This window comes from Equus asinus, chromosome X (genome assembly GCF_041296235.1).
Source record: "Equus asinus isolate D_3611 breed Donkey chromosome X, EquAss-T2T_v2, whole genome shotgun sequence".
Taxonomy (NCBI): domain Eukaryota; kingdom Metazoa; phylum Chordata; class Mammalia; order Perissodactyla; family Equidae; genus Equus; species Equus asinus.
Genome location: NC_091820.1, coordinates 10,926,480 through 10,946,567, shown reverse-complemented (window position 1 = coordinate 10,946,567; position 20,088 = coordinate 10,926,480). Strand labels below are relative to the sequence as shown.

The 20,088-nt window shown below is 38.8% G+C and overlaps 1 protein-coding gene across 10 annotated transcripts in view; it reads right to left on the bottom strand.

The window, feature by feature from the left end:
* Positions 1-20,088, bottom strand: part of GLRA2 (glycine receptor alpha 2) — a 268,210-nt gene that overhangs the window by 103,149 nt on the left and 144,973 nt on the right. For all 10 annotated transcript variants that reach the window (XM_070502447.1, XM_070502445.1, XM_070502448.1 and 7 more), the window contains one exon: positions 13,875-14,098. In XM_070502447.1, coding sequence (XP_070358548.1) covers positions 13,875-14,098 — 224 coding nt within the window. The remainder of the gene's footprint in view (positions 1-13,874; positions 14,099-20,088) is intronic.

Here is a 20,088-nt window from a genome sequence, read left to right as displayed (position 1 = left end):
CTGTTGTTCCTCTGTTAGGGACCACGTTTATCACTCTGTAGCACACTACAAACCCTCAGCAGTATGTAGATATATCAGAGGGGATAGAAGCTATGGTGTTCTTTTAGGATTAAAATTCTCAATAAGGAAAAATAAAAATTAACATGTTGATAGTATTATTAATCATAATTCTCTGAGCACCTGCTGTAGGTCAAGCACTCTCATTATTTTACGATCATGTAGTATTGTCACACGAGGCAGGTAGCATTCTCTCTGCTTTTGAGATAAGCAAATTTAAGCTCAGAGAGGTTAAGCCATTTCCCAAAGTCACAAAACCAGTAAGTGACCAAAGTTAGATTTGAACTCAACTCTAATTGACATCAAAAAGTCCATTTATTATTTTCTACTCTACCACATTTTCTCCCTAGAAAAAGAATCTGTTACTAATTTATCATCCTCCTTTGTCTCAGAAGCTAGCAGAGTGGGTTGTAGACACCGTAGTTACCTTGCACCTGCTCAGGGATCCCTCTTTCATTTTTCTTCAGGCATACAGTCTTCTCATGACCTGTCCTTTTCAAAACTCCTCCAGCTTCCCCTGGAAGCCTTGCAGAGTAGAAGCATCATTGACTGGGAATCCAGAGACCTGGGCGGTAGACCTGGCATACCTGTAAAGAGCTTTTTGACCTTGACTAAATCTCTGGCCCTCATTCCCCACCTACAATCCCATCCTGCTCAAAATTTCTATGATTCTAAACTGTACGTGAAGGTGAGTAGCTTAAAAGATTTCCTCTTGTAGATGAATTTGCATTCTTGAATATGATGAAAGCCTTAAGTGCAAGTAATCATGCATCTTAAAATAGGAACTTTCTGCCAATCTGGGTATATAGGTAAGATATTTATTGCCCCCATAGTGCTTTGTCATCCAACATCCTACAACACAACCCATGCTTTCCCCAAGAACATAGGGACAGCCTTATTGTGTACTGCAGGTTTGTTGAGTCTTTCCTCTCAGTTGTACTTGGAAATTTCTGAACCATGTGACATTCTAATGTCAGGGAGATTTAACAGGATGCATCAAGTATCGAACAAGGGTGTCATCTTAACCCACCTAGACCTTAAGTGAAATTAGCCTGGGGGCAAGTAAGAAGTTAAGTTGAAAGTACATCATTAATATAATCCATGTATGGGGAGAAGGAGGGAAGGGGTAGGAAGTCAGTGGGCTAAAAGACAGGTTGGTTGTCTGATCAAGACACCCTTTAGCACAGTGGGTTTCAAACTCTGGTGGGCATAAGTGTCATCTGAGGGGCTTGGTAGGAATGCAGATTCTCAGGCCCTCTTGATAAGCAGCTCAAGTAATACCGATGCTGGTGTCCTAGAGCACATTTTAAGAAGCACTACTTTAGCTTGTCCCAAGGGATGACTTTAATTACCATCAACATGATGGACTAAAAGAAAATTTTGAAAGGGAACTAGGGAAGAGGATTGAGAAAGGGGCCTGCATTTTTTCAGTAGCACTGAGGCTAGTAGTAGCTGAAGTACAGTATCTCTTTAGGAAAAATTACTGTCTACTTGAAACCAGGGCAGGACAATTAGACCAGGTAGGCTTCTAAGTGATTGGACCAGGGGTAGTGAGACAAGCAGGGGTTAAAAACGAGCCTCAGTCACAATGGAGAGGCTCACTGGTAATGTCTGGGCAGTGAAACCAAGGTTAGTCCACTGGCGACCAAGAATATGGTGAGTGTGGCTAGAAAACTTGGATAGCTGCTAAGAAGGGTGGGAGGACATTTCCCTGGTGCAGCAGAGAGGAAACCAAACCAGCATGCCTGTTAGCACATGCAAGTGTGCAAAGGCGGTAGTGGAACTCTACTCAGGGTAGTGGCAGTGTATCAGGGCACTGTCTCTGACTAGAAAATCAGCTATTGAGAAATTTCAAAGTGGAGGAGGTGGCTGTAACATGCATTGGATAAATCTCAGCTAAAAATTTACGAAAGCTCATGGTACTGGTCAGGGAGGAGGACAGAGCACAGAGGTCCTTAGTGAGGAGGGATTAATGTTAAACAGAACTCCACCTGGATTGTAATCTGGTACATCCACTCAGCAATTTTTGGAAAGCGTTTATTGGGTGCCACGCACACCAGACACTTGAAATAGTTTCTCTCTTGAAGGAGAATATAGTTTAACAACATTAATATATTATTAATATATATTACATGTTAGTATATCTTTATATATATATTCTTTTAATGGAATATATCCCAATAGTTGTGCATTTATTCTTCAACTTTTTGGTTTCCAAATCATCTAAAGAACCCTTCCAGAATATGTAAATCAGACTTACCTGAACTGAATAGAATAAAAAACTTTTAATTATTCCCTTGGGGCCTAGATAAGTGCTCACACTGATTGGGTGGAGCGGATAACCTGCCCTTACAGACCTAGATCCTGAGAGGGCCCGTTGGGTCTATCTGGGCAGTATGACTTGCGATAATAATTTGATGTTCCTGAATCAAAACCCAGGGTACCCACAACAGGATTTTGATCCATGGAGAACAAAAATAATTTGTCTGAGTTTGGCTAGGCAGGCAAGGAATGAAATTTTTATACTCGTCTTCTGAAAGCTCTGTAATTAAATGACTGCTTTGAACTCACTCGTCATATGAAGCATAGAGAGCCCTGCTTACTCCAGACCTTATCTGTTCACTTGGTCCATGGGCAGGCACGAATGTGGCTGCACCTAGGAAGGCTTGCCACATAGGTAAAAGTTGAAAGTTCCTGATGTGTAAATTATTAGGAGTTCCAGAAAGATCCCAATGCATATTCTTGCTCAAACACCTTCCCAATCTTAGCATGTAATCAATGAAAAGACATTCAGCTAAAGGCTCCCATGATTATTAAGATGTAAATCTAGAGAGAGAATAGTATTTCAAGTACTGCTAGTCATTTCCTCCTTTGTGTATATGAGTCGATAGATTCCCAAATTCCCTATCGATATCCCCAAGAGCAGACTTTGATACTGAGAATATCAAACAGAAGGATGAAACTGGAAGGAAAACAGGACTCAGAAAATTTTGACTAGGGCACCAGAGATAAAATTTTTTCAATGTTGTCTAGAGCTGAACCTAAACCCCAGGTTGCTCCTAAGCTCTATGGTTAGATTCTATCCTCCTAGTTAATTCAAAATAAGTGTAAGACTTGTTTTTCCCTGTTGACCTTAGGATTTGGAGATGAATGACAATGATGCTGGTTCATCAGCTGTTTCACTCCTCTCCCCTGACTAAAATGCCAGTGGCTGACTAGGAAGGCTCATGTTTACCAAACATTGTAAAGGCATCACAGAAAATACCCATGTGCATTGAGCAATACTAGCTGGGAAGGACAAAAATATAATATCTGCTCCCATCTGTGCCTGGTCCCTTCAGAAAATGTGCACACATATGGTTGGCCCATGTTAATTAAGTCCAAATATGGATTGGATTCAACTTGGAGAGCAACTGATAAATCTGCAGCTAAAACTTTTCCAAATGCTTTGATATTTCCTGAACGAAAATGTTTTGAAGGTGTTGAATAGGAGAGGTCTAAATGGAACACCACTAGAAAGAAGAGCTCAATTACCAAAGAAGCAAATAACCAATAATGCCCACATTTTAATTACATTTTAAATTTCAAAGTCATTTCACATCTAGTATTTATTTATATACCCAAACGTTCATGAAGATAAAATGTTATTATCCCACATATAAAATAATAAGAACTGACTTGTCCATGGTCATTATGTATCTAAATTCACAGCTATTTAGTGGTGGCATTGAGCTGAAGAAAGAGAGAAAAGCACTGTATAGCAATTTTCTTAACGTTTTGTTTGGGATTATTTTACTTTTGGTAAAGGAGAAAGAGAACAGTACTTGTGAACTGCAAGTATGATTTTGAGAAAACCAATGTAACTTTGTGTCTGCTGACAGCTGAGAGCAAAATTGTGTTACTTTGCTGGTATTTTGCTGCATTAAGACTTCTATTGTGGTAACTGGTAGAGAGTTGCTGGCCACTGTTTCTGATAGCAAAGGCTGGAGAGAGAACAGAGTCCTGGTCAGATGGTAGGATGGTCCATCATTGATTAGATAACACTTTGAAACCAAGCACAGTTCCTCAGTTTTAACAAGCAGCTAAAGAGGAGGCCCAAGCCATTATCTGAAAGAAGATGCAACTGTCACTTCTGTTATGAGCTACATGCCTCGCAAAGGGAAAAAACCCAAGACAAGGAGAGTATCCATCTGCTTGAGACTAAGCAAGGAAGGTGAGTGGAGCCTGAGTGTAACAGGTACCAAATAAGGAAATGTCCATGTGTATGAGTTAGGGAGAATGGGGAGACCTGTATCCCCACTTTCCTCTCCTTTATCCTATAGCCACCCCACAGTGATTATGACATTCACTGAACATTTAGTATGAATCTGGAACTGAGAAAAACTGCAGATCAAAGAAAGGTTAAATGACTTCTGGTAAGATTGGATTTGAATCCAAATCTTTCTGAACCTCAGAACTGACATCTGCCCCACCCCCATAGCATTCTGTCTTTAATCTCCTAGCTCAATTATTGCTTTCTATTTTTCATGTAACTGCTAAAATTTAGCAAAATATCCCTACTAAAATGAAACATCAAATAAAACATTTGTTTTATTGTCCTTTGAAAGGAATGATCAATCAGTTACGGGATAGCCTGGCTCTGAGTATGTGCCATGTGTGATCCTTCACATAATTATATATGTCCTTAATTGCCTTTCAATGACTGTCCATTGAAAAATGTTGTATCCTCTTCAGTACAGATGCTGGTTTGTAATTTTAAATGCCATGAGCAAGGATAGACTTGTTGGGAAGACTGCTGAGCTTTGAGGGCAGACTTTTTTTTCCATTTTAAAATGGAGCATCTATCCTTTGGATTATGCACTATGAGAATACTCTAAAGTAATTCACGTGTCTCATAAGAGCCATGGTGATATTATGTGTGTTTATTTTTGGATTAATGCCATCCAGGGAGCCTTTCAAAAGCAGCACTATGGACCAGGCAGAAGCTCACGTCAACATAAGTTGAGCAGGCTCACCAGGACCTCTGAATTTCCTTTGGCTTCCTGCCACAAGAAAAGTCAGATAATGAGTAACAGCAGATTAGCCCTTCAACTCTGCTGGCTCAAATCTACCATGTGATTTCCTTTAGCTTACATATCCCATTAATAATTGTCCTAGCCAACCATCTTTGTATAATTGTCTAAAAGTATATAAACTCATAATTCATGAAACATTCTAAAATAATATCTCATGGATGCTCCTGCTGATTGAATAAGAGGGTACAAATGATCTAATTTGTGATTGGGAAATTTCTCAATAGGGAGTTCAGTATTGAGTATTTGTCATTGTGTAAACTATATGTTGGATGTAAGACACCTCTTAAACCACAGGTAATCCAATATTCCCTACCCCACTCCAAAATCAGGTTCCTCTCCTCGTGAATTGGATATTCAGTTTGGAAGAGAAAAGTTCAAAGATCCAAAAGTAGTTGAGATAAGCAACTTAAAACTCAGAATCTCTTCTTGCTGACTCCCAAGCCCTAAGGGACGTGAAGACCCACTCTTATTTCCTCAGCTAGAAAGAATTTTGTGGTTTTGGAAGGAGGACATCATTTTGAGTTATAGACTTATAATATGATAGAGCTAGAAGAAGCTTCAGGCTTCATCTAATCTCCTGGTTCAATCTCATTTTATAGATAAGGAAACTGAAACTTAGGATGATGAACTGATGGGATTAGAGAGGCTGTTCTATGAACCTGGAGGATACAGTAAATGATGGAAGGAAATGTGGAGATCCTGATGTCCTGAACTACCTTCTTGGTATTCTGTTCTTTGCAACATCGCCTTCAGAACAAACTCTGATGAATGTTAATGTAGCGGAAAGTTACCTTCAAAAGGAGGAAAAAACCTACTGGTTACCATTGCTAGTCCAATGAGGTAAACAGTCAAGGACAAGTGGTTATGCCAGCTGCCATGTATTTCATTACACAATTCCCTCTTTTCCTTCAAACAAGGGTAAAAATCCTTACTCTTTTGTGTTTGAACCAATATTATGCCCTCGAGTGTATGTGTATTTCTGAACCCAATAAGGAGCTCAACAGAGCTTTCCAGCACTTTAAGAGTCTGTCATGTACAGAATACACTTTCTAGACTTTAATACTTCTACCCTTAGTCACACCTTTTTTGAGGACCACTCTCCAAAAATACCCACTCTGAGCTCCTTAGCTCAGCTCCTGCTGAATCTACCAGCGTATGTGCACGCCGGTACCTCCCACCCTCCTGACCTTGCTTGCCTCTAGGAAGCATGGAATCATTGTGGTTTCCATGGCATTTCCCAGCACTTCTCTGAAGACTCACTGCTTAATTCTGATGTGGGCGCTTATGTTACAGTCATTAATTACTGCATTAAGTCAAGTCACAGAACTAATGAGGATTTGGACACAGGGTTGGAAAATGAGAATGTAATTTTGCCTGGATTATAGGATATAAAGATAAACATGGTCCAAATATGCAGAGAGAGAAGAAATCGCAGCTTTTTATAGCTGCCCTTCTAACAGAAAATATGGCTTACGTGTCTCATCAAAATTGAGATTAAGATAATCAAAGTATCACCATTGGTAACAGGCAGGTCTTAGTTCACTGTACATTTTATTTTTGGTTCTGACATCTAAATAGAGAACGTTCTTTTTTCCTATGCTGTAAAAATCATTCTATAACTAAAGTTAGAATCTTTTGAAATTCTTGCATCAGTCCATAGGATGAGTCAAAGATGGAAGGCTATGTGAGAAAAGTTGGCCTTTTATGTGTGTGAGTAGAGTCAGTCATTAGACAAAATTGGTTAGGGAGCACTGTTGAATGTCTATCTAGAAATCTACACTCCACCTACTCTCAGTGGTGCCTATAATCTATCATCAGAGGGAGAAGGCATGTCAATCCCCAGGAGTTCTCTGTTACAACGCAAGTACTACTGGGAAGGCGAAACACTGAATCAACACCTGGAATTATGAATTGAATCAAGAGGGATTAAGAAGCAAATCACCTCTAATGCCATAAAGGAATGAGTTTCAGTTCAGATAACGTTTGATGATGAGGAGAGTAGATACCTTGGTGATATGGGGTGCTGTTGTGGAGGAACAATCCGTAATTAATTATGGTTTGGAGGACTCTTTGCAATTGGAGTGTAGCATAAGATCCCCAGTTATCTAGTCAGTCAAATAAGACACTGAAGGCAAACAACATTTCCTTAGCAACGTTGCCTCAGGAGGCAAGCATTGCATTCTGGAGACAAGCAATAAACCTTGAAGCAAAATTGTTAACGGTTGGAGGGTGATAGCTTCCTTAAGAAAAATAAGAACTTTTCCTCTAAACAAACAAACAAAAAATAGCTTAAATACCCTAATACATGAGATATGCATACACTTTTAGGGAGATTCAAGGACCCCCTGGAGTTTTGACGTAGTCCTCACGTAAAGAACCCCTGCTCTATAGGGTCACACTCAAGGAGTGGGTCAGTCCCATCCTTAATGTCTAGAGTTTGTAGTGATCTATCTTGGTCAGTTTACTCTTTGTCTTAGAGGCTGGAACAGAAAGCACAATCATTAAATGACAAGAAAATACCACGAGCTCTAGAGTATATGGCAATGGTACTTTTGACTGTCTATTCATATAATGTATATTGTATTCTACTAATGTTCTTAACCAAATGATTGCTTTTTCAAAGCTGAGAAAGTAGAGGTTTAGAGAGAGAACAAATTTCTCTAGGTCACACAGCTAGTTCTAAGGGTAAAGACTTGAGCCAAAGGGTGTTTGACTCTAAAACTCACGTCTACTATAGCAGCAGAAGTAGGATAACATTCAGCATCATAAGATTCAGAATAGGGGCCCAGAACTGTACAGCAACCTGTACAAACTGTGAGATGAAGAACATCTTGGTACTGAAGTGGAACACACTGTAACATTAAATCAGCAACATAGTGTTGATGACCAATCATATGTCCACTAACTCCGGTGGGACAGAAACATATAAAAGCAAAAACAGCGAGATAATCCCTCCAGCCTTCCAAAAATGTTAGCCATTTGTTTATCACATTAACAACTGTAGGAAAAAGTGACTGATTTAAGTTGTAGCAATTGTGGTTTAAATTGTATAAGGAAGAATTTCTGCACAATGTTAGAGTAACTTATTATAGGATCCAATGAAAGAATATAAAATCTCCTTCTCTGAAGGTCTTTAAAAATAGAATGACTTCTCAACAGGGTTGCCTGAAAGTAGGAATTTGACTTAATGACGTTAATGGGTCTCTTTGGCCCTTTGATCCCTGAGATAGTAAAATGTTTCAGGAAGTAGGTATGCTATATAAGCTACATATGCTACATAAAACTATCAAATATATCTTCCTATTTGAAAGTCAATTGTTACACCTTGAGTTTAATCACTTCTTTCAGACATTTGCAAAATTTGAACATACTTTATATTCTCATCTTAAATCTTACCTTCTTCCTCTAATAGTCCTTTGAAAAATGAGTCCCAAAAATGTTGGTTCCAAAATGACATGTCTTTGGAATTGTATGTGTCTTTGGACTTGAGTTGCAGTAAATGAAGGATTAATGTTGAGTAGGAGATGATGGCACTGAAATAGAAGTCTAGAGCTTTGACTCTTGTCCTATTTATGGGTTCCATTATTTTGGCTCACCTAACTTCTGAAAGAAGTCATTTTCTTATCAGTGAAACAAGGGTGTTGGATTAGATATTTTGCAAAGTAATACCTTCAGGTTAAAAAAAATCCTCTGCTTCTATAAAAGTCATAATTCTGGCAGAAAATTCTCAGAAGCAATGGGAAGTAAAGGAAGAAAACAAATATTAGCAAAGACATTGTGGACACAAAAGACAAGATGCTCCTTTCCAAAAATTCTCACAGTCTCCTTTTTTCTTTCATATTGCACACCATATGTCATGATTCCCTGACTTCTACTGCAATTCATCATATTCAATTTAACAAATATTGTTTAAGCAATAATATGTACGATACTAAGGCTCACTTAATTATTCCACTATGGATTCAGGCCTTTTTAAGTTACATGAATTTAGAATTTGACTGTCTCTGAAGAGGGTGTACAAAGCAACATGTGTGTCCTTGTTTATACTTTGGTCAGTGATGATCAATACTTAATGGGATCGGTCAACAAAAAACTTAAAAAGAGAACAGAGTAAGATCCAACATATTAGGGAATTGAATATTAAAGAAGAAATCAGAAGAGAAGTGGACAGAAATAGACTTGACACTTTTTCATCAACAAAGACTATGTCTTGCATCACTGGATAGAAACTTTCTAACATTGAGCTAAGACCTTTGGTTCCTGTTTAAAAGGTTTGTTTGAATTTTACTGAAGTACCCCTAAATGTTTGAATCTGTAGGATATTTATGGAGTTCTGGCCTATTGTCCTCTCTTTTTTTGAACTCTTGCCTTTTGGGAAACAGATATATAAAATCTTGGGAGAAGTGTGATCTTGCTTGTTATCAATTCACAGGACTGCAGAGTTCTCTTTATGTTTTGTTCAGCCATTAAAGCCTTGGGCTTTGGTTTCTATGCAGAGTTAATTCTACCTCTGTTCTTACAAAGCTAAGAAAGCATGGAATTATTCCTGAATGAAATGCTGTCATACGTTTGCTTTAGGTTTCAGGAAAATGAAAATATAAAACATTTCCATAGAATGTTATTTTTTTAATGTGGACCAATGTTTAAGTAATTAAACGGGCCCTCTAGGACCTGTTCAACTGACCCCATCTTATCAACAGAGTGATTAAGAGTGATTTTTCAGGAACTGGGACCCCTTGTCCAGTTCAGGCTGGTTGAGGCCACTAACCCATCAACTGGGCCTGTGCAAATGCTTGATAAGTGACCTTTTTGATATCAGGGAGCTAAAAACTCCACCCTCAGATTATGTTAATGCTGCCTTTTTTGTGAACATGTGTCCTATGAAGGGGCATGAAGCTTGACTAAGCTTGCGAAGACCATCAGTTACCTCAGTTCTCACCTCCAGTCATCTAGCTCCACACTTCACACCACCCTGCCCTTCAGCCCATAAATTGTGCTCCAAGCCCTGGATCGGGGAGACAGATCTGGTAGTCTATGCCCCTGTCTCCTTGCAGATGGATCTAGCAATAAAACCGTTTTCTTTTCCCAAAAGCTGATGGCATAATAACTGGCTTGTTTTATGCACATCGGGCAAGAGAACATCAATTTTGTGTGGTAACAGAGGCAATTCATGAATTTATCTTTGGTACTTCTATTGTATTCCTTCCTTGTGTCGTTCTTAACTCTCTTTGTCCTATCTGATTTCTCCTCTCAGGCGTCCAACATGCTTGTTCTCACAATTCTTCACAGATATCAAACCTACTATCAGAAAGAAAATTTCATATCAGCTTTTTAAAACTTAGTATGAATTTAGGCCAATGGATTCCCTCTCCAAGGGGTATTTTCATTGTAAACCTAAGAATAGAGGGAAAGTCCTTCCTAATGGAACGTCAGCAGGGACTTTCCAGAAACTTTAAGACAACTGTAGCCCCCTTGGCCTTAAACCTGAGTCAGACCTGCAGCTTGGCATATATTAGCACTAATTACTCTTTGTCCTCTAGTTAAATCGAGTCCAGTGACTCAAGTAAACAAGAGTGTGGGTGCCAACCCCAAATTCAAACAATATTTGAGTCACACAATTCCCTGGCAAAGTTAGAGCCACTTTTCTTTTCCTTGTTCCCTATTTATTCCTATTACTTAATTTATCTTATGTCTGCATGCCTTGTTAGGCTAGAGCCCTCCCAGGGCAGGGAGCACATTTTACTCTGGATCTTTAGGCCCACCACAGTGTCTGGCTCATTGAAAATCCTCCCAGGCAAATAATTAGATTCCTGCAGCAAATCTGCCAAGGGCTGTGTTTTCCTAAAATGGCATGCCCCATTCTCCTATACCAAGGATCTTTCCTCTGATTTCATATAATATCCACAATAAAGGAAAAGTCTAAACTAGCCTGCTACAGGACAAACTCCACCCAATCCAAAACAATTGTTAGGGTATTTCAGAGCCTGTAATATGCTACACTGGGAACCAGAAATAGAAGAATTGCATCTGAACCCAGGTCTAGGGAACATTATATTCTTCATGGTTCTAGAATGGAAAGATTTTCATAGAACAGAAGAAAAAACACCTGCTTTTCAGTAGTGCACGATGCCAGGTATTTACTAGAGCAAATGCCATGCAAGGCCCGGAGGGTTAGCTGGAGCAGCTGATACCTTGTGCTGCTTTTTATAACTCTCTTTCCCAGCACCATGCTCTACATATGTCCCATTTCATCAGGTCACATCAACTTAGGTTGTTCCCTGTACTGCATCTTATACCAAACGTATCACCGTGCAGAATATTCTGTTTCCTTAAAAATGTTTATAAAAATAAAAACCAAGTTCCTTAAAAATAAAGTGGGGGAAGTTTCTTGGTTCTTTGTGCAAGCACTGACTTTGCCACTTTTACAAATGAGCAGCCTCTTTCGTTCCATAAGACATTGGGGCTGTCGGCCATCAGCAAGCTGTGAAATTACTAGGTTAAGAATAGAATATACAGTACAGTCCTAGATTGTATCCAGAGTTGAGAAATGAGCTTTTGATAGTGATGAGTCTGAAAACTTGTGGAAAATATTTGCAAAGACATTAGCTGTCCACTTTTTTATGGTAATAAGATTGGAGATAAAGGGGGAATTCTATAAAATACCTTTATTTATTCCTTTTTTTTTTTTTTTTTTTGAGGAAGATCAGCCCCGAGCTAGCCGCCGCCAATCCTCCTCCTTTTGCTGAGGAAGACCGGCCCCGAGCCAGCATACATGCCCATCCTTCTCCACCCCATATGTGGGATGCCCACCACAGCATGGCGCGCCAAGCGGCGCCACGTCTACACCCGGGATCCAAACAGGCAAACCCCGGGCCGCCAAAGCAGAATGTGCGCGCTTAACTACTTCGCCACCAGGCTGGCCTCTAAAAGATCTTTAAAATGTCAATATTTATTCATTATACTAAATATCTCATATATACAATACACTGTCTTAGCCCTTTGGGAGGAGTTAAAAAAGATGCAAAATCCAAATATCTTGGCTTAAAGAGCTCACTATTTAGAAAAATGTTAACTTTAAAATACAGCCATGATTTTATTTATTGAGCACATACTCTGTGTCAGATACTGTGGAAAGTATTTTTATATACTCTATATCAGGGATTGGCAAACTAGGGCCAAAGGGCCAAATCTAGTTCACCAGGGGTTTTTGTAAACAAAGTTTTATTGAAACACAGCTACACCCAATTGTTTGAATGTTGTCTATGGCTGATTTTGCACTACAGTGGCAGAGTTGAGTAGTTGCAACAGAATTGAGACTGACTGTCTGGTCCTTCACAGAAAACATTTGCTGATCTCTGCTCTATATCATTTATTCTCACAAGAATATTCACAGATACATATAGTGTTTCCTATTTTACAATTAAGGTAACTGAAGTTTATAGGTTATATAATTTAGTAAGTGGCAAAGCTTGGATTTGATTCTAGATTTGTCTGACTTCAAAAATCCATGTTCTGTGGCTGGCTTGGTGGTGTAGTGGTTAAGTTATGTGTTCCTCTTCAGCAGCCCGGGATTCTCGGGTTTGGATCCCAGGCACAGACCTAGCACCACTTGTCAAGCCATGCTGTGGCAATGTCCCACATAAAACAGAGGAAGATTGGCACAGGTGTTAGCTCAGCAACAATATTCCTCAAGCAAAGAGAGGAAGATTGGCAACAGATCTTAGGTCAGGGCCAATCTTCCTGACACAAAAAAAATAAACATGAAAAAATCCATGTTCTTATGCTATATTTGTTTACAGAAATAGCCAAAATATGAGGTAGGAAGAAGTAAGAGCCTTACGGATTCACAGAGAAACTGTTATTAGAGTTCACTAAAGAGAGAGATTATTTTGAGCTTGGGGTGACAAAGATTCTGGAGAAGATATTTGAATATAAAAGCAAAAATGGGGCCAGCCCAACAGCATAGTGGTTAAGTTCACACACTCCGCTTCAGTGGCTAGGGTTTTTTGGGTTCAGATCCCAAGTGCAGACCTACACACCACTCGTCAAGCCATGCTGTGGCTGCATCCCACATATAAAGTGGAGGAAGATTGGCACAGTTGTTAGCTCAGCAACAACCTTCCTAAAGCAAAAAGAGGAAGATTGGCCACAGATGTTAGCTTAGGGCCAGTCTTCCTCACTAAATAAATGAATGAATGAATGAATGCAAGCAAAAATGGATCTCAGGAATTGTCTACTCCAAGCTCAAGCCCAAGAAAAGTTAAGAGATCAAGGTCACATGTTTAATTAGAAGCAGAGCCGAGATTAGACCCAGTTTTCCACTCACCTAGCCCAAAGTGTGCTGTCAATGACCATGGCTGAGCCATTGAATTTGTTTTGTGTGTGTGGTTAAATGTTATGGAATGGTAGAATTATTTGAAATTAAAATTTGTACGTTATGCTCAATGGTAATTGAACTAAAGGACCTGTCCTTCCTTAATTGAAGCAATCAAAAATACATTGGGCAGGTATTTACACAATACCATCACCCACCCACCATCCTACCAGATATATTTTTGTTGTGTAGAATGACGCTTCTGAGACCATGGGGACCTCTGGCAGTCTCACACACTTTAAGATTCAAATGATAGACAAGAGACCACAAAAGTCAAATATTCATATACATCTTGCCCTACAGAATCAGGCAGCTCTAAGCCAGGAGAAAAATGGAGAAGCGGACAGGTGTAGCCAAAGGAAGCTTACCTGATACTGTAGAGCACTTTGCCATTTTTTGAAATCCGAAGCAATTTGTTATCGGTTGTGACATCATGGAAGTTGGCACCCTTCTCATTGGCAAAGAACAAATCTGGTTTCCAAATGGAGTCCAGCATTGATGGGTCCAAGTCCAGGGAATCATCAGGGTACTCACTATATGCCAGCCGTGAATCATTCCATTGTTGTCTCAGAAAAATGTTCACTCGGTAGTCCTACAGAAATGCCATGCGTAAGAGTTACTTATTGCCCACTCTGGCGTAAGAGGTCCAACTACATTTCCCCTTCACTCTTCTCCCTGATATGGTACAGGGTTAGTGTCTCAGTAAACCAGGCTGTGTATATCTAGGTCAAAATAAACCACTATTATGAGTGGGAACAGAGGAGAGAAAGAAGGAAGACTCAACCAAACCAGAACTCTAATGGAACAGGTTGACTTGGTTGAATTTTTTTATGTTTAAAGTATTCATTATGGGAGAAAATAATACTAACTCAAGCTGATTTTGCTATAGAAAAAGGTAACAATGAGTACAGAAGTCAGTCTGTGATGGCAGATTGTCAAATAAAACTGATTCATTTTCTAAATCAGAAATGATACGATTTCTATTCTCATTCAACTCAGATGCTCTGGGCAGAAGGAAACCCATGCTGTAATTTTGGTAGTAGAAATCTTATTATAAAACTGTGACATGATGGGGCAATATTTTTAACTTCACCAACATAAACATAAATATTAAAATGTTTCATGTTGACAAGATAATTCCCTCACAGCTAAACTTTTTAAAAAATGTTATGTATTTATTTTTTTGTGGGAAAGATTCACACTGAGCTAACATCTGTTGCCAATCTTCCTGTTTTTTCCTCCTCCCCAAAGCCCCAGTATATAGTTGTACTTTCTAGTTGTAAGTACTTCTAGTTCTTCTATGTGAGCCACTGCCACAGCATGGCAACTGACAGACAGGTGATCTGGTTCCACACCTGGGAACTGAACCCAGGCTACCAAAGCGGAGTGTGCCAAACTTTAACCACTAGGCCATCAGGGCTGGCTCTCACAGCTACTTACTTTTGAAATTCTTAAATATTTTATCATTTCTCTGAATGGGTTGTATCTACAGTAGTCAACTTGATGCTTCATCAAAACAGAGATCTTTTTCATGTTTTCCTAATCTGAGCAACTTCTGATAAAGGTATTCCTCCCTGTGGGAGCCTCAGGTACACCTGTAATTCCCATTTAGTCTAGGAATTTCCTTCTGTGCTAATGAGTCTGCTTGAGGCAGTGAGCGCTCTCCTGGGGATTTCTACTCAAAGGTCTAGGTTCATGGGAACTGTTACTTTGCTTGATAGAGTGGACCCCGATAGAGACTTCAGCGATATTCCCTAGTTAAGCAGGACTATGGTTCTGAGCTAATAGTTGTCCATTCCTGTCACTTGTGGTGATTTAGGATGATATATACTCATTCCTTCTTACTCTTTCTTTTACTTTTTTCATCCTCATTTGCTCCATCTCTGCATCTTTGGCACCTGGATTTTTGGTCATTGTTTAGTTTACTCTAATGGTGACCAACTTCTCCTGGTTTGCCTGAGAACTTTCCAGTTTTAGCCCTACATTCAGGGAACCCACTCAGCCTCGGGCAAAACTGAGATGGTTCGTTAATCTACCAGGTACAATGGAGACCACCTCAGGATGATAATTTTGGGTTAATTTCCTTAGGGCCAAAGGAAAAAACTAAGTTTTAAAGATCATGGTGTATGGAGAAGAGCTTCAATCCAGTTCCTTCTACCTATTACTAAACTATCCAAATTCCTATGACTTTATTTCAAATATAGCCATCCTGAAGATCAGGCTGATAGAGTATTTTGGAGGTGGCAGTTCTTGGAAAAAGTGCCCAATGTAGGCCTAAAGAATGTTGCTAATCATAGTTACTAACTTCTGAAAATCAGTCATCAAAACCCAGTTCATTTGGAAAGGCTGAAATATTGAAAGCAATAACCTTAAGATTCTCCATTGTATAACATAAGGACTTTCTGATTTGGAAAATTGTATCAGCTGACTTTTATTTGGGATTATAGCAATCCTGCACAGCAAATTCTCAGACCTAAGAGGGAACTGTTGTTGGCCCAGCCAGGCTTCCATCCTATCCTATTTGCTCACTGGTTCCACCCACGAGTGAACCAAGGGAATGGCAGAACCTCAAAGTTCTCCCCATCACGTATTTTTGGAACTGCCCAAGAGGACCAGAGGGTTATAACAGGAAAGAGATTACCAGTTCAGTGTGTTATTGGCAACAGGAATTACTGGAAGGTTTGGAGTGTTGTATGAATAAAGAGTGGGAATGTCTGATTTGTGGAAAATCAAAAAAGGGGCTATTGAAAATATGATAATTCAATTTACATATAAGTATGCACTAGAGACATCAACTGTGAGATTTTGTTAAGGTTTCCTGAAGGAAAAAAATGGAGCTTCTCCAGTGTTTGACATCCACCCCTTTTATTTCCCTTAGAGTGAGAATCAGTTATCCTTAACAAAATTTTTTGTTTGGGGTCTATGAGCTTGTATCAGTAGGAAGTAGGAGAGAAAAGGATTTTATCCCTTAGCCAATTCTGGAGGTGGAAAAACTCTAAGTATGGGAAGTAATGACAGCTGGGAATAACAGAGGTGAATAGGTTAAATATCTGAGGCCATTGGGAGGCCAATGAGGGCCCCCCAGGAAGTGCTGTAGGATGAGAAGGCCAGGAGAAGCCAGATAGAGAGTGCTGGGCAGCAAAATCACCAAGAGAACATCATTGCAATCCTCCCTTGAGCCTGAGGATGATTTAAAGATGCATGTTGAGAGACTCTGGAGAATGTTATATTAGTGACATACCATATGAAAACGCTCACCTTTAAAACAAATCTCAATACAAATTTTCACAGCTAATGTACACCCTTTTAAAAAGACTTTCCCGTGCGTATTCTTCGCTAGTGTTTCCTGGTTTTCTATTTTGAATTTTATACATAAAAATTAATAAAATAGATTCTCCCAATATTAGAACTTTAAAAAGAGCACTATAAAAAAGAGCACTAACTTTAAAAAGAGAATCTATCATATCACAGTAGAACCATTAAATATCTAACAGTTAATTTAAAATAAATTAATCCTCCTAGTTGTAAGCAAGAATAAGTGGAAAACTTAGAGGAGAAAATATATTTTATGCTACAATGATGGGAATTATGTAAAATAAGACTTTTATTAGATCTTTTGGCAGTATTTGTTCTTTATAATGTATAGAAATTAAAATTTTCGATAATTTTGTTTATGATGATATACACTATTCTAAAATAAATAGCAACCCTTGACACCTTTAGGAATAGAAAATGACACCCAAGGATATAGAGAAGTAGATAGCCAAAGAAAAGATTTTCTGGAGCTGTGCCTCTGTAATTCTTTCAGTTCACTATCATTTTCAATGCAGGGTAAAAGTTTGACATGTGTGATTTATCTATGCGTCATCTCTGTTTATTTACAGGTAGATTTATTCTGTCGTGATATTCCAAACCACAGGAGAGTTATATTGTTCTGTAGTCTTTCTTTGTCTTTATTTTTGCTTCTAGGTTTAATGCAATATTAAAGGGGAAGTAAATATTGAGAGACATGCTTAAATGCAATCTGAACTTTTTTTACACTGCCTTCTCTCTCCAGAGACGGATTCCACTTCAAATAAATGACATACTTCCTTGTATTAAAATTTGTTTTCCTGTGATTGAGTATCTGGGTATTGGACTAGGTAAAGGAAACATTCAAATTTAAAAAAATGTATCTATATATATGTTTTATTTTTTCAAAAGCTATGTGTAAGTCATATAATCTTTATTATATTCTTAACACAGGTAATACAAGTACCTACATTCCATACTATTATTTCATATCACATTTAGAATTTCTGGTTTCACTTTTTGTGGTACCTTCTAATGCTATGCCCATGCCACAAAGATCATTTCCTTAAATTGAAATATTTTGGTACTATTATATTTAGTCTGGCATTTGTACATAGAAATTGCCATTCTGTCTCATACATACTCTTATTAAACCTTACTATTATGCTCTTATTATTATTATTTTGTGTGTATGTGAGGAAGATTGTCACTGAACTAACATCTGTGCCTATTTTCCTCTATTTTTTGTGGGATGCTGCCACAGTGTGGCTTGACTAGCAGTGCTAGGTCCATGCCCGGGATCCAAACCTGTGAACCCTGGGCCACTAAATCGGAGTGCACACACTTAACCACTTCACCACAGGTCTGGCCCCTATTACTCTCTTATTATTTTTATGTGTATACATTTTTCAATCCAGTTATGTCATAAAGTTATCAAAGACAAGGATATGCTTTGTTGATTCCCCACAGTGCCTCTGTGGCACTTTGGTTTTAACCTCTGGCTACACTGCAGTACAGTTTTCATCATCTTGATTCTGTGCTAGCTTTGATATGGGAAGTTAGCCTTGAATTTGAAATTATAGAGCGGCACTTGCTTTATGATGAATTCAGGCTTTAACATTGCATTGTTAATTTAGAGACCAGGGTCATTTTATATCTCAGTTTAACAAAATTCCAGGCTTTTGGTAAATTCTTGGTTCTTCCTAAGAAGTCAGAAATAAGATACGTACCTACCCACTATTCCTGATAAATTAGCATCTCCTTATGAATTACTCATGTAGCTATAGAATGAAAAGGAGTCCATAGTGTTATTTCAGCAGTTACAGCACAGCATGCGTCCTCATAAGGGGCTATCTACCACTTATTCAGTTCCTTAGGAATGTGATTTCAGATCAGAGATAAAACAACTCTTCACTCTGCAGCAGTAATGAGTAAAGCATATGGAATTTATCTTTTGGGGCAGAATTTGGGGGAGACGGAATCATATTCTGGAAATGCCCTATGAGTAGACACATTTTGTACACTTTCAGCTCTTGCTCCCCTGCTCCAATCTGTTAAATGAGGAGGGAGTCAGGATCTGCTGCTGTGGCATGGGTAAGGTTCCAGTACCCACAGGCCCAAATCACACTCTATCTACCCACATCCTTCCAGGCAGTCATTTGGAAGCTTTGAGAAGACTACCTCTTCTCCATTTTCTGATGGTCCAGCCTTGGGGAGAGCTGCATGTAGATGGCATGCAAATACTCTTGACCTTTACTGACATTATTAGTATTCCCAAACTATGCCTTTATCTCAGGAGACAGGGAGTTGCAAATACACTCCCCATCCTGTAAATTCACTTGCCATCAGCAGCTTAATAAAAGGGGGAAAGAAAGAAAAGGAAATGGTAAATTGACATTCCAAAAACAAAATATAATCTGTCTCATCATATATCCCTTACTAGTCTTCTAAGTCTTTTGGAACCACAAAAAATTTGTTCCACTGAGTTATTCTTAACACAGGGTCAACTAGCAATGACCATCAACAGATCTCTATGACTCTTAATGGACAAAAGTGTATATTTTGGAATAATGTATGTCATCATAATGATCCATAAAAATATTCCTTAGAATAACACAAATATGTTGTCCTCTGAGCACACATCTTCAACACTAACATATTGAAGTAGTGAGAGGCAGTAATGGGTCTGTAAGTGAGCCTATACTTTGTGGGCAGGTAGTACTAACAATAATTTAGTGGGATTTCATCAAACATAAGAGACTGGATAGTACCAAAAGAAAGTCATGTTGAGTTCTTAAAATAGATAATCATTGCCTCTTATTTAGAAACAAACACCCAAACTAAATCCTTCAATAATGCCATCAGGGTCGAGGGGTGAGATTTAGACATGAAGGAAAAGAGGAAAATCAACACGTTTAGAAACTCAAAATTCTGAGGCATTCTTTGAAAAATTCATTCCAGAAAACGTAGAGGAAGCGTAATTATTACCCTACCACCACCACCATATAGCACTAATCAGTGTGCTCAATGACCACATACATTATTGTGCATAAAAGCTAAGGGCATGATGTTCTGACTCCATCTGAAGACAGGTCAGGGAAGAATCTGGTTCTGTTTAACTTTTTTGACCAATTTCTTTTGAGTCAAATTTTGTGAAAGTGTGGGTAAATTCATGGATGGTAGAATCTCAGGGTTTTGATAAAGGAAGCACCAGGTGTGTTTACACTCTGTGGGTGCAAGTGGATTCCCAGGCAGGGCCTCAGGGATCTGGGAAGATAAGGCCCTTTCAAA